General features: G+C 48.8%; 1 protein-coding gene across 1 annotated transcript in view; it reads left to right on the top strand.

Moving 5' to 3' along the window:
* The window catches only part of LOC143956461 (tyrosinase-like), a 48,363-nt gene that overhangs the window by 20,766 nt on the left and 12,074 nt on the right, over positions 1 to 15,523 (top strand). The window contains exons 2-3 of the mRNA XM_077466640.1: positions 3,935 to 4,806; positions 6,040 to 6,253. Of these exons, the coding sequence (XP_077322766.1) occupies positions 4,000 to 4,806; positions 6,040 to 6,253 (1,021 nt within the window). The 5' untranslated portion in view covers positions 3,935 to 3,999. The remainder of the gene's footprint in view (positions 1 to 3,934; positions 4,807 to 6,039; positions 6,254 to 15,523) is intronic.

Here is a 15,523-nt window from a genome sequence, read left to right as displayed (position 1 = left end):
AATGATAGTGCTGGTGGCGGTCCCCATATAAGTGGGACGTTCAGCTCAGCAGGTCAAGGTTAGAGGGTGCCAGGTAGACTGGGTGTGCAAAATGTCAAGCGGTACTCACCAGCATTCAGGGTGTAACAAGGGCGCCATGCAGAGTGAATAGCAGTGGGACTGGCGTGTGCTGGCACAGTCTATATGAAGGTAGTGAAGGTGGGAGTGGCATGTACATGGACTTGTACGTGGCTGCGGATCATGTCATCCCCAGTGACCCAGAGGGCTCCAGAACGAAGGCCTCAGAAAATCTACGCTGCATGGCCTCCCTGATCCTGCAAAGCCTGCGGAAGGATCCTTGTATTCATGGTATCAAGGAGAGGGATCATTACTGGCTGGCAACCCTCCTTGATTCACGTTACAAGGGTAAGGTTGCCGACCTTATCTTGCCGTTGCAGAGGGAGCAGAGGATGAAACATCTTCGGGAGGCCTTGCAGAAAGGTTTTTGCAATGCGTTTCCAGAGCCTGGGAGGTTACAATTTCCTGGTCCTCCTGGACAACGTGTTGCTGAGGCTTCAATAGTCACAGAAGGAGCGGTGGAGAAGGTGGCCGTCTGACCGATGCATTCAGACAATTTTTTAGACAGCAGCCCCAAGGTATGATCGGTTCCAGCACCCATCGCCAGCATCTGATTCACATGGTGCAGGAATACCTAGGGGCAAGATCAGACTTGGACACCTTTCCCACCAAAAATCCTCTGGGTTACTGGGTCTTGAGGATGGATCAATAGCCAGAGCTTGCACAGTATGCATTTGAACTACTGGCCTGTCCTGCATCCAGCGTTCTTTCGGAACACACATTCAGTGCTGCTGGAGGCTTCGTAACTGATCACAGGGTGCACCTGTCCACCGAATCGGACCTTCATAAAAATGAATCAGTCTTGGATCACCAGCTACCAAGCACCTGATGCTGATGTAACCAAATATTATTATTTATTTTTTTTTTATGTGAGATCTAGGGATTAACCGAACACCCCCCGAACACCCACCAGTGGCTAAGGCCCAATTTTTCTTCCCCTGTTTAACAGGGGCGTGTAATTACAATTTTTGATGCAATACTTTGCAGCAGGGCTCATTCCTGCGCTCCAACTAGGCCGCGTACACACGCGCGGACTGTTCGCCCAACTTTGTCCGCTGAACAGTGTTTGGGCGGACAGTCCGCTCGTGTGTGGGCTTTCAGCGGACAGTTTCAGCGGACAGTTTGACGAACAAGGTTTTTCGGAAATTCCGTAAAACTGTCCGCTGAAACCTTGTTTCAGCGAACAGTCCGCCCGTGTGTAGGCTTGTTCGTCAAACTAAGTTCCGCGCATGCTCAGAAAGGATTTACACGCCGAAAGTTATAATGCAGTGTATAGGACGTCGTATTTTTCGTCCCGTCGTACGTGCCGTTCACGTCATCGCGCACGGTTTCAGCAAACTGTTCGTTCGTCGTGTGTGGCCATGTCCGTCCATGCTAATTTTGAGCGGACTGTTTGCCGAAACTGTTGGACGGACAAAGTTGGGCGAACAGTCCGCCCGTCTGTACGCGGCCCTAGAGTATCTGTGAGGGGTTGCAGTGTTGTGGCACCAGCACCAGTGCCTTAGGCCCAACCTTTCAGCCCGTTTAGCAGGGTCATGTAATTACAATTCTTGATGTAATATTTCACAGCAGGGCCCGTTCCAGCGGCCACCAAGAGTAACTGTGAGGCCTTAGAGTGTTGTGTCAACACCACCACATTGTCCACCACCAAAGGCCCAATTTTTCTGTCCCTGTGCAACAGGGGCATGTAATTATTATTCTTGTTCTAATATTTCACAGCAGGGCCCGTTCCTGTGCCCACCAAGAGTAACTGTGAGGGCTTACAGTGTTGTGGCAACACCAACGCCTAAGGCCCAAATTTCTGCACAGCATATAGGGCAGGCCCCTACTTTCAAACATCCAACTTACAAACGACTCCTACTTACAAACGGAAGGAGACAACAGGAAGTGAGAGGAAATCTACTCCTAGGAAGGGAAATTCTCTCCTGTAAGAGTTCTTTGTTTCACTAAAAACCCCACATTTTCAAAATCCAATTGCCATTGGGACAGAAAGTGAGGGGAAATCTTCAGGGGCACAGACAGCAAAACAAATGTTACAGGGGTGATAATCCTTCCCTATGTTTTCCAAAAAGCTTAAAAAATGATGGCTGGAGCTACACGTAAAAAATTTACCAGTTCAAAATTACAAACAGATTCTACTTAAGAACAAACCCACAGTCCCTGTCATGTTTGCACCACCTGTATACTGCTGTTCAGAGTATATAGGGCCTGGGGGCCACACGCATTTCCTTTTTTTTTATTTGGGTGCGAGATTCCCCTTTAACCAGTTCCCGACCAGCGCACGACGATGTACGTCGACAGAATGGCACGGGCAGGCATATTGGCGTACAGGTACGTCCAATATTCAATGCAGCCCTGCCATCGGGAGCGCGCCGCCAGCGGCACACTCCCACGCTGGTCGGGACCCCCGTGAGTCCGGTCGCGGGACCCGCGGACTCGATCGCCGCGGGCATCCGCGCGATCGTCTCGCAGGACGGCTGAATGGAGGAAATGCCGTGTAAACAGCATTTCTCCATTCTGCCTAGCAACTAGTGACGCTGATCTCTGCTCCATGTGATTGGAGCAGAGATCAGTGTTCACTAAATGAAAGCCCAACCCCCCCACAGTTAGTAACACACCCCTAGGAACACTGAACCCCTACACTGCCACCCACTGGTTAACCCCTTCACTGCCAGTGTCATTTACACAGGAATCACTGCATTTATATAGCAGTGATTACTGTATAAATGACAATGGTCCCAAAAATGGGTCAAAAATGTCTGATGGGTCCCCCACAATGTCGCAGTCACAATAAAAATCGCTGATCGCCGCCATTACTAGTAAAAAAAAAAATAATAATAAAAAATTATTAATAAAAATGCTATAAAACTATCCCTATTTTGTAAACGCTATAACTTTTGCGCAAACCAATCAATAATCGCTTATTGCGATTTTTTTTTTACCAAAAATATGTAGAAGAATACGTATCGGCCTAAACTGAGGGAAAAAAATGTTTTTTTATATATTTTTGGGGGACATTTATTATAACAAAAAGTAAAAAATAATGCGTTTTTTTCAAAATTGTCGCTCTATTTTTGTTTATAGCACAAAAAATAAAAACCGCAGGGGTGATCAAATACCACCAAAAGAAAGCTCTATTTGTGGGGAAAAAAAGGATGTCAATTTTGTTTGGGAGCCACGTCGCACGACCGCGCAATTGTCAGTTAAAACGATGCAGTGCCGAATCGCAAAAAGTGGTCTGGTCTTTGACCAGCAAAATGGTCCGGTCTGTAAGTGGTTAATATCCATAGAAAACCCAAAAGGGGCAGGACCCGGATCCTCAAACACTTTTTAGTGACTTGCATATTAGCCTTTAAAATTCTCACTGTTGATTTCTCACATTCAAGTCCCATAGACTTTAACGGGGTTCGAAAGTTTGCACAAACTTTCAGTCCGTTCGAATGTTCTGATGCGAACCGAACCAGGGGGTGTTAGGCTCATCCCTACTGCTGAGAAATTCCAAAGCTTTGCTATGGTATAATTAGATTTCCTTCTGTTCAGCTTTGTGCACAACACACATACAGCCCTTTTCCTGTCTCCTGCTCAGAGTGCTAAAATAATTTGCAGTTAGAGCGAGGCAGTCAAAAAGTGAGCAGGCAGTGCTGGATCTTTTTTGGAAATCCCAGTATTCTCTGCAAAGTGATATGGAATCACCCATGGAGCAGCAAAGAGGAAACATGTGCAGGGTCTACTTGCTGAATGTAAATTATCATTACCCTTTAAAGTTACATGCATTTTGCAGTCCCCATATTTTACAATATCTTTCTTTTTTATTTAGACTGGAATTCCCAAACACTCCGGTCCTTTTGTTTTCCCCAGGGATCGATTTTTCTGCAGTGAACCATGATTGTCCTCTTTGTTTTCCTCGTTCTTTGCTATAATTTGGTCCAGGGTCAGTTCCCACGGGCCTGTATCACATCTGAAACATTTCAGTCAAAAACCTGTTGCCCCCTTTCGACGGACGGCAGCCCCTGTGGCTCAAGGTCAGGTCATGGCAAATGTCGAACCTGGGTGGTGCCTGTTGCCTTTGCTGCTCTCCGAGAAAGCCTAGGCCCACGCCAATTTGATGATGACCGTTTGGACTGGCCGAAATATTACTTCGACAAAACCTGTGAGTGCTTTGGAAACTACAGTGGCTACAACTGTGATGACTGTAGGTATGGGTGTTTTGGAGAAAAATGCGATCGCAAAAACACCGTTGTGCGCAAGGAAATTCGAGAACTTTCTTTTCTTGAAAGAAAAAGATTCTTCAGCTACTTGGCGCTGGCCAAAACCACAAAAAGTAAGAACTTTGTCATCCTCTACACCGGAGACCGCCATCACAAGGACACATATAAGTTTGTTGATGCCTCCATCTATGATGTGTTTTCTTGGATCCATTACTACTCTATAAAGACAATTCTACAGAATGGGACCTTTGATGAGAGAACCAACTACGCCCATCAAGGTCCAGCTTTTCCCGGTTGGCATCGATTGGGCCTAACCTTCCTGGAGAGACAAATTCAGCTCTTGACGGGGGATGAAAATTTTGCCATTCCTTATTGGGACTGGAGAGGAGACAAAAACTGCTCAATCTGCACCAATGATTTCTTTGGAGATAATGATGTGCAAGGATATCTCAGTCCATACTCCCATTTTGCTTTTTGGAAGGTAAGTGGAATTATGATAATAATTTTAGGACAATTACTTTTTTTAAGTTTATGTTTTTTATTGTTTTAGGTGTATTTTTTTTGGTGGGGGGGGGGGGGCTATACATCTATCAATATCTAGGGAAGCAATGACCCTAGATCCTATATTATAAGATGTGAAGCATAAATATTATTATATAATCTCCTCACATCAGTAGCCCCCTCCAGGCATGAACCCCGTCTGATCTGAATCAATAATATTAGACATCATAGGTTGTAATCGTCAGGAGATGAGCTTGGTCAAAATTTGTGGGCTATTGGTGATAGAAGAGATAATATTTGCTTTCTCCTCTCCCCATTTTTAAATTTTTTATATGTGGTGAGGTTTGACATTTGAGTGGACAAATGGGAAGGCCTAGATTTAGGCCCAGATACAATACTTTTTTTCTGTTAATCATTATATCCCATCAAGTTGTTGCTTTGTGGCTTTGTTAGTCTAAATTCGTATTTTGAATTGATAGTTGCTATGCAGGGTGATTGGATCTTGATAGTTTTTTAATATATTTTAGGTTCAATGTGTTTGATGTTTTGTTGTGTTGTGTTTTTGTTTTGTCTGTCTATTAAAGGAAAATAAATAAAAAGATAAAAAAAAAAAAAAAAAAAACTCTGTCCTAGGGCAGCAGCCCCAGGAGAACTGGAACCCTCTCTGGAGAGGAAAGAACACTCTAGAAAGGCCTTCCAAACATTTATCACTTCCCTAACCATCTTCTGCATGCCTCCTTCCAGGGATTGGCTGGGAAATAATAAATATTCAGCTCTCTCCTAGGGGGTAGCAGCCCCCAGGACATCTGGGACCCTCCCTGGAGAGGAAAGACCACTCTAGAATGCCCTCACAAACATTTATCACCTCCCCAACCATCTTCTGGATGCCTCCTTCCAGGGATTGGCTGGGGAATTCTAAATATTCATACTGGTCGTTTGAATCTCCCTGCCCTATATTCAGGAAACTTTTTTCAGGAGGCAGGTGTGTGGAATCAAACAGCCAGCTTGGAAACTCTGACCAGACAAAATCAATAGATCACTGCTCCAATGACTTCAGTTAAGCCAAAAACTAAATTTTACCAAACAACCTAGAGAGGGGGCGCTACACATGTTTAGTGTTCTGCTTCAAAAAAGCTGTGAATGGTTTTGAAATTCAGAAAATAAGCATTTATCCCTCTGTACTAACAAGGCTAATGATGTTTCCCTCCTTTAGTCTATTTGCAGCGGTTACAACTATGATGAAGCTTACTGCCTGGGTGCTGAGGATCAGAATCAGATGGAAAGACTGCATAGGAAGCCTGGCGTTAATCCTGTTTCCCCTAGCTTGCCCACCTTACAAGATGTGGAGGAAACTCTGAAATGGGACGATTTTGACAGCCCTCCCTACAACAGATTAGCAAGGAGAAGCTTCCGTAATGCCTTAGAAGGTGGGCAAGCAGTATTGTAACTTTACTTCCTTTTTCTTATAGTGTGTGTTTAGCCAACACAATGTTTTTATGTTTTTGACAGAGTAGGAAACTTTTTTTTTTTTTTTTTGTACCATTGGAGATATTTTCCCTCACTTCCTTTCTTGGAGATGTAATTCCACGTACACACGATCGGAATTCTTGTTGGAAAAAGCTCTGATGGTTTTCTGATGGAATTCCGCTCCAGCTGTCTTGCCTACACACAGTCACACCAAATTCCGGTGACGTACAACGGGCCTAGAAAAGGGAAGTTCAATAGCCAGTAGCCAATAGCTTCTGTCATGCGTGATTTTTGGCGTGTTGGAATTGCATAAACACTATCGGAAATTTCCGATAGCATGTTTTCAATTTTCCCAAAGGAAAAACTTTCTATCAATTTTTGGCTGGTGGAAATTCGGACAGCTAAATTCCGATGGAGCCTACACAAGGTCGCATTTTCCAATGAAAAGGTCTCATCAGTCTTTTTCTGGCTGGAATTCTGATCATGTGTACACGGCATAACAGGAAGTGAGAGGAAATCTCTCCAAAGTGAATTAAATTAACTTCTTATGCCGCGTACACACAACCGGACTTTTTCGAGGAACTAGGTCCAACGGACTTTCGGCGGAGTTCTGATGGAGTTCTGACGGACTTTCCGAATGAACGGACTTGGCCACACACAATCACACCAAAGTCCGACGGATTCAAACGTGATGACGTACGACTGGACTAGAATAACAAAGTTCATAGCCAATAGCTGCCCTCGCGTTGGTTTTTGTCCGTCGGACTAGCATACACACGAGTGGATTTCTCGGTAGGAACTGGGTCTGGCGGAGTTCCGGTGGAAAAATGTAAAACACGTTCTATTTCTAAAGTCCGCCAGATTTTTGGCAAGCAAAGATCCGATGGAGCCCACACGTGATCGAATTGTCCGACGGACTCGTTCCGTCGGACCTTTGCTGTCAAAAAGTCCGGTCGTGTGTACGTGGCATTAGACATTACAAGTTTATTAGGTTTATGCAGGGCTTATTTTTCTCAGAGAGAGAATAGGTGCAGGAACTTCCCAGAGTAACCCATTGTCTCCATCCTCTACGTACCTCTGTGTACTGTCCCTTGTTTCTATTTCCCTATGCGCCCCCCAGTACCACTTCTTTTAGTGAATATAGAACCAAGCATCATTTTGATCCCCTGCAGCCAGCAAACATGGATAAATTCCCCCCAGCAGCCATGCCCCCCCTCCCCCCAACAACAATAGACCCACCCAGCAACAACAGATCCCCAGCAATAATAAACCCCCACAACAATGATAGATCCTGTTAGCAACAATGGATTCTCCAGCAACAATATACCCACCCAGCAACAATAGCCCCCTAGCAATATTAGACCTCCAATACAGCAATAATAGATCCCTCTAGCAACAATAGATCCCCTCGAGCTAGACCTGTTTTGCTTGTGTCTTTTTTAAAGGTTCTTGCGGTAGAAGCCAAGGAAACATAGACTTCTGTAGTGTATCAATGCCTTACTAAAGAGAAAAGTCACACATACAACTGCACAAAACACAATTCATAGTTACAAAATATGCCTACAACCAGTGGCGGCTGGTGCTCCATCGGTCTGGGGGGGGGGGGGGGGACCTTACCATGGACCCACCCGTCCCTCCAGCATTACCCTCTGCTGCCCCTAGACTGACATGTCTAGGGGCAGCACAGGGGAGACCTGCCAGCGGCGGATTCCCCCCTCGGTCTCCTCCGAGTCCCTGCCTCTGTGTCCCCCTCCATCACCAATACATCAACTCATCATCATCATAATCAGATTAATACACCAACTCATTGACTCATAGAATACATATCCAGGGAAGTCTGGATTACACAATATTGACACACACAGATGTCAGCAATGAAATCTATATAATAATAATTAGAGTTGCACCGATACCACTACTAGTATCAACATCAATGCCGATACAGAGCATTTGCATGAGTATTGGTACTTGTGCAAATGCTCCAATGCTTGATCCGATACCTGTTGTATCAGGCCAGGTGTCCTCAGCACAGCAGGGGGGCCAGACAGCCTCACAGGTGATTGATGCGGCAGTGGGGGAGTTACAAGTACCAGTCTCCCTGTATAGCTTTCAATAAAGCATATGACAACCGCTTCTCCCCCTCTCCCTCCCGTGGTCAGGTCCTTTAAAGCTATAAAGGGAGATCGCTGCTTAAAACTGCCTGCACTGCAGCACTGATCACCCCTGACTGTCCCCAGTGTCCTGCCCTGGGTCCCTGGCTCCTCCTCCCTCTCTCCGGTATCCTCCTCCCTCTCTCCGGAGTCCTCCTCTCTACTGCTGGTATCCTCCTCCCTCTCTCTGGGTCCCAGTCTCCTCCCTCTCTCTGCTGTCCTCCTTCCTCTCTCCGGTGTCCTCCTCCCTCTCTCCGGGCCCCTGGCTCCTCCCTCTCTCCAGTGTCCTCCTCCCTCTCTCCGATATCCTCCTCTCTCTGGGTCTCCTACTCCCTCTCTCCGGTGTCCTTCTCCCTCTCTCCGATGTCCTCCTCTGCCTGGGTCCCTGGCTCCTCCTCTCTCTCTCTCTCTGGTGTCCTCCTCCCTCTCTCTGGGTCCCCAGCTCCTCCCTCTCTCTGGGTCCCCGGCTCCTCCCTCTCTCTGGGTCCCCGGCTCCTCCCTCCCTCTGGGCCCCTGGCTCCTCCCTTTCTCCGGTGTCCTCCTCCCTCTCTCCAGGTCCCCTGAAGTCTCCTCTCTCCGGTGTCCTCCTCTGCCTGGGTCCCTGGCTCCTCCTCTCTCTCTCTCTGGGTCCCCGGCTCCTCCCTCTCTCTGGGTCCCCGGCTCCTCCCTCTCTCTGGGCCCCTGGCTCCTCCCTCTCTCCAGTGTCCTCCTCCCTCTCTCCAGGTCCCCTGAAGTCTCCTCTCTCCGGTGTCCTCCTCCCTCTCTCCAGGTCCCCTGAAGTCTCCTCTCTCCGGTGTCCTCCTCCCTCTCTCTGGCTCCTTCTCCCTCTCTATGATGTCCTCCTCTGCCTGGGTCACCGGCTCCTCTCTCTCTCTCTCTCTCTCGTGTCCTCCTCCCTCTCTCCAGGTCCCCGGCTCCTCCTCTCTCTCTCCAGTGTCATCCTCTCTCTCTCCGGTGTCCTCCTCCCTCTCTTGAGTGTCCTCCTCCCTCTCTCCAGGTCCTCGGCTCCATTTCCCTCTCTCTGGATCCCTGGCTCCTCCTCCCTCTATCCAGTGTCCTCCTCCCTCTCTCCGGGTCCCCAGCCCCCCATGTTTTCTGAATACACAGAGTCATTGATCACTGACTCTGTGCATTCATAACCAGGGCTGGACTGGGACAGAAATTTGGCCCTGGACTTCATCCAGACCGGCCCACTTACATTTTGAGTGTCCCATCAGCACTCCCTTACATCAGAATGTCCCATCACCAGCGCCCTTACAACAGAGTGTCCCATCACCAGCCCCCTTACAACAGAGTGTCCCATCACCAGCCCCCTTACAACAGAGTGTCCCATCACCAGCCCCCTTACAACAGAGTGTCCCATCACCAGCCCCCTTACAACAGAGTGTCCCATCACCAGCCCCCTTACAACAGAGTGTCCCATCACCAGCCCCCTTACAACAGAGTGCCCCATTAGCACCCCCTTACATCAGAGTGCCCCATTAGCACCCCCTTACATCAGAGTACCCCATTAGCACCCCCTTACATCAGAGTGTCCCATTAGCACCCCCTTACATCAGAGTGTCCCATTAGCACTCCCTTACATCAGAGTGTCCCATTAGCACCCCCTTACATCAGAGTGTCCCATCAGCACCCCCTTACATCAGAGTGTCCCATCAGCAGCCCCTTTACATCAGAGTGTCCCATAACCAGCCCCCTTACATCAGAGTGTTCCATCAGCACCCCCCTTACATCAGAGTGTCCCATCACCAGCCCCTTTACAACAGTGTGTCCCATCACCAACCTCTTTACAACAGAGTGTCCCATCACCAACCCCCTTACAACAGAGTGTCCCATCACCAACCCCCTTACAACAGAGTGTCCCATCACCAGCCCCCTTATATCAGTGTCCCATCACCAGCCCCCTTACAACAGAGTGTCCCATCACCAGCCCCCTTATATCAGTGTCCCATCAGCACCCCCTTACATCAGAGTGTCCCATCAGCACCCCCTTACATCAGAGTGTCCCATCAGCACCCCCTTACATCAGAGTGTCCCATCAGCACCCCCTTACATCAGAGTGTCCCATCAGCACCCCCTTACATCAGAGTGTCCCATCAGCACCCCCTTACATCAGAGTGTCCCATCAGCACCCCCTTACATCAGAGTGTCCCATCAGCAGCCCCCTTACATCAGAGTGTCCCATAACCAGCCCCCTTACATCAGAGTGTCCCATCACCAGCCCCTTTACAACAGAGGGTCCCATCACCAACCCCCTTACAACAGAGTGTCCCATCACCAGCCCCCTTACAACAGAGTGTCCCATCACCAGCCCCTTTACAACAGAGTGTCCCATCACCAGCCCCCTTATATCAGTGTCCCATCAGCACCCCCTTACATCAGAGTGTCCCATCAGCACCCCCTTACACCAGAGTGTCCCATCAGCACCCCCTTACATCAGAGTGTCCCATCAGCACCCCCTTACATCAGAGTGTCCCATCAGCACCCCCTTACATCAGAGTGTCCCATCAGCAGCCCCCTTACATCAGAGTGTCCCATCAGAAGCCCCCTTACATCAGAGTGTCCCATCACCAGCCCCCTTACATCAGAGTCTCCCATCACCAGCCCTCTTACATCAGAGTGTCCCATCAGCAGCCCTCTTACATCAGAGTGTCCCATCAGCAGCCCTCATACATCAGAGTGTCCCATAACCAGCCCCCTTACATCAGAGTGGCCCACTGAGCCATCGGCCCACCGGGAAACTCCCGGTAGTCCCGATGGCCAGTACATGCCTGTTCATAACTGAGCACAATAATCTGTGTTTACAATGCTTCAGTTTATTAATGTAGAGGAGCCCCTGTCTTCTGTCCATTCACCTTCAGTGTAGCTGAGGCTGCAGAGAAAGGGACATCTGTGTACTCAATCCCTTTCTCTGTCTCAAAGGGGAGATGTCAGGAGTTTGTTTAGACCCCTGATATCTCTCCAAAGCCCCCAGCCCCCCAACAGGGCTTATAAAAAGATAATAATAAAGAATTGTAATAAGTAAATATTTAAAGGTTAAATTGTAAAAACAAAAAACAAAAAAACAAAAACAAAAACGGTCCACTCCCCCCCTAAAAAAAAAAAAGGAGAGCATTGCAAAAAAAAAAATATATATATATATATAGGCCTGTATATATATAATTTGTAAAAAATAATTCTGGGAACCCCCCCCCCCCCTTAATATTGTGTGTGAGTGTGGTGTACCATGAGATGCTGTGCAGCCTATAGAGGAAACAACCCTGTCTGGGTGGGAGAAGTAAACACATAGGAGAGTGGAGGGGTTGGGGCACCCCACACACACAGGTAGGTGACACAGCGTGCATGGGGTGGGCATAGGTGACACTTAACCCTTCAGGTGTAGAGGAGAGATCAGACTGATGATGAGGAGGGGGGGAGGAGGATGTCTGGTGTCCGTGCACACGGTGTGGACTTTGGTGTCTATGGCTCACTCACCTCTCCTCCTAGGACATGGTAGTCTGCTGACGGGGATCCACTCACCTCTCCTCATAGGACATGGTAGTCTGCTGGCAGAGGATCCACTCACCTCTCCTCCTAGGACATGGTAGTCTGTTGTCAGGGGATCCACTCACCTCTCCTCATAGGACATGGTAGTCTGCTGGTGGGGATCCACTTACCTCTCCTCATAGGACATGGTAGTCTGCTGTCAGGGGATCCACTCACCTCTCCTCCTAGGACATGGTAGTCTGCTGTCAGGGGATCCACTCACCTCTCCTCCTAGGACATGGTGGTCTGCTGGCAGGGGATCCACTCACCTCTCCTCCTAGGACATGGTAGTCTGCTGTCAGGGGATCCACTCACCTCTCCTCATAGAACATGGTAGTCTGCTGGTGGGGATCCACTCACCTCTCCTCCTAGGACATGGTAGTCTGTTGTCAGGGGATCCACTCACCTCTCCTCATAGGACATGGTAGTCTGCTGGTGGGGATCCACTCACCTCTCCTCATAGGACATAGTAGTCTGTTGGCGGGGATCCACTCACCTCTCCTCCTAGGACATGGTAGTCTGTTGTCAGGGGATCCACTCACCTCTCCTCATAGGACATGGTAGTCTGCTGGTGGGGATCCACTCACCTCTCCTCATAGGACATGGTAGTCTGCTGGTGGGGATCCACTCACCTCTCCTCCTAGGACATGGTAGTCTGTTGTCAGGGGATCCACTCACCTCTCCTCCTAGGACATGGTAGTCTGCTGACGGAGATCCACTCACCTCTCCTCATAGGACATGGTAGTCTGCTGGTGGGGATCCACTCACCTCTCCTCATAGGACATAGTAGTCTGCTGGCAGGGATCCACTCACATCTCTACCTAGGACGCGGGGATCCACTCACCTCTCCTCCTAGGACATGGTAGTCTGCTGACGGGGATCCACTCAACTCTCCTACTAGGACATGGTAGTCTGCTGGCGGGGATCCACTCACCTCTCTTCCTAGGATGCAGGGATCCACTCACCTCTCCTCCTAGGACATGGTAGTCTGCTGACGGGGATCCACTCACATCTCCTCCTAGGACATGGTAGTCTGCTGGTGGGGATCCACTCACCTCTCCTCCTAGGGCAGGGATATGCAATTAGCAGACCTCCAGCTGTTGCAGAACTACAAATCCCATGAGGCATAGCAAGACTCTGACAGCCACAAGCATGACACCCAGAGGCAGAGGCATGATGGGACTTATAGTTTTGCAACAGCTGGAGGTCTGCTAAATTGCATATCCCTGTCCTAGGGCATGGTTGTCTGCTGGCAGGGATCCACTCACCTCTCCTCCTAGGACATGGTAGTCTGCTGGCGGGGATCCACTCACCTCTCCTCCTAGGACATGGTAGTCTGCTGGCGGGGATCCACTCACCTCTCCTCCTAGGACATGGTTGTCTGCTTGCAGGGATCCACTCACCTCTCCTCCTAGGACATGGTAGTCTGCTGGCGGGGATCCACTCACCTCTCCTCCTAGGACATTGGTAGTCTGCTGGCGGGGATCCACTCACCTCTCCTCCTAGGACATGGTAGTCTGCTGGCGGGGATCCACTCACCTCTCCTCCTAGGACATGGTAGTCTGCTGGCGGGGATCCACTCACCTCTCCTCCTAGGACATGGTAGTCTGCTGGCGGGGATCCATTGCCTCCTGCCACATCCAATACAACACAGACTGGCCCCCCCCGAGATCAGCACACACAGCCTGATCTCCTGCCCTGATCGCTGACCCAGATCCGATCCCTGATGGGTGACAGAGGGTGTTCGGGCTCAGCCTCTGAGCAGTGTGGATGGAGCCCACAGCTTCTCTTCTCTTATTGCCACGGGGTGCCTCTGGCAGAGTTGGAAAATGTTTTCCCAGCTCAGTGCCCGTCCTTCCATCCACCGTGTCCACCATCCTGTCACTCCGATCACATCGTCCCCTGCATAAGGGTGGCCATGCGTCTCCACCATCCTCCTCCTCCTAGGCTAATGGGATCTCTACTCCTTTTGGCAAATCGGAAAACGGGTCTCAGTGTGAAAATAGCTGATAATCATTCACTATTGTCTCACAAGTGGCTGTGCTCCCACAAGGATACATCATATCCTGAGCTCTGTTTAGCTTCTAAACCAATACGGTTTATTTGCATATCAATAGCAATAGCTTCTTGAACACCACATGGCCTTAAAATCTAACTCCATATTATGCTATATAAACAAGAGGTGGTGTGTGTTGCCATGGCTATTTGTAGTGATTTTATAGCCCTGATATGGAGTTAGATTTTAAGGCCATGTGGTGTTCAAGAAGCAAGGTTCCCCCTATTGATATGCAAAGAAATAGACGATCGCCGCATGTACATTTACATCAGCAATATGGCATGGCTGGGCAAATGTGTGTACCTGTATGTCCATTTGAAATTGCTGCCGTGTGGTCACGTGAGCGGTGCGTGCGACCCTGCCGCGAGCTCCGTGAGTAGGATTGTGGGTCTCGCTGACTCGGTGTCCAGGGGGATACCCGTGATCGTCTCATGAAGCTGAAGAATGGGGAGATGCTAATGTAAACAGGCATCTCCTTGTTCTGCTTAGTGACACTGTCACTGATCACAGCTCCCTGTGATCGGGAGCTATGATCAGTGACATGTCTCTCAAAGCCACACCACTTAACAGTTAGAATCACTCCCTAGGACACACTTAACCCCTTCCTAGCCAGATAGTGGTTAATTCCTTCACTGCCAGTGTCATTTTTACGGTAATCAGTGCACTGATCGCTGTAAAAATTACAATGGTCCCAAAAATTTGTCAAAATTGTCCGATGTGTCCGCCATAATGTCACAGTCATGATAAAAATCGCAGATTGCTGACATTACTAGTAAAAAAATAAATTATTAATAAAAAATGGAAAAAAGGACGTCAATTTTGTTTGGGAGCCACGTCGCACGACCGCGCAGTTCTCAGTTAAAGCGACGCAGTGCCGAATCGCAAAAAGTGCTCTGGTCTTTGGCCAGCCAAATGGTCCGGGGCTTAAGTGGTTAAAGTAGAAGTCCACCCTAAAACTAAAATCCCTGCATCAATAGACCTCCACAATCTAATACTAACCTATCTAGCCCTGAATAGAAAAAAAAAACATTATGCATACCTATTTTGAAGTCGCTCCGATCCAATCCCACGCTGAGCTGTCAGACACGGCTTTGCTGTGGAGGCGGGTGCAGAGGACACATCCAACATTGGAAGCCCCATAATCTATGAGTGACGTCACTCCCCATTCATTTCACAGCCGTTGTCAGCTGTGTCCTCTGCAGAGCTTCCGCCGCTGGATTTCAGGTTTAAATCGGCTTCAAACAAGGTATGTATACATGTTTATAGGGCTAGATAGGTTAATGTTAGATTGTGGATGTCTATAGATGCAGGGATTTTTAGTTGTAGGGTGGACTCAACAATAGATCCCCCCCCCCCCAGCAGCAAAAGATCTGCAACCAGCAACAATAGATGCCCCGGTAGTCAACAACAATAGCAATAGATGCCCCTCCAAGAGTGGACCCCCCCTCCCCCAACAATAGACTTCCCTAAAATTACACCCCTCAGCGACAATAAATCCC

This window comes from Lithobates pipiens, unplaced genomic scaffold (assembly GCF_037356315.1).
Source record: "Lithobates pipiens isolate NorthernLeopardFrog02 unplaced genomic scaffold, aLitPip1_a1.2 Scaffold_37, whole genome shotgun sequence".
NCBI classification, from domain to species: Eukaryota; Metazoa; Chordata; class Amphibia; order Anura; family Ranidae; genus Lithobates; species Lithobates pipiens.
This window is presented reverse-complemented; position numbering and strand designations above follow the sequence as displayed.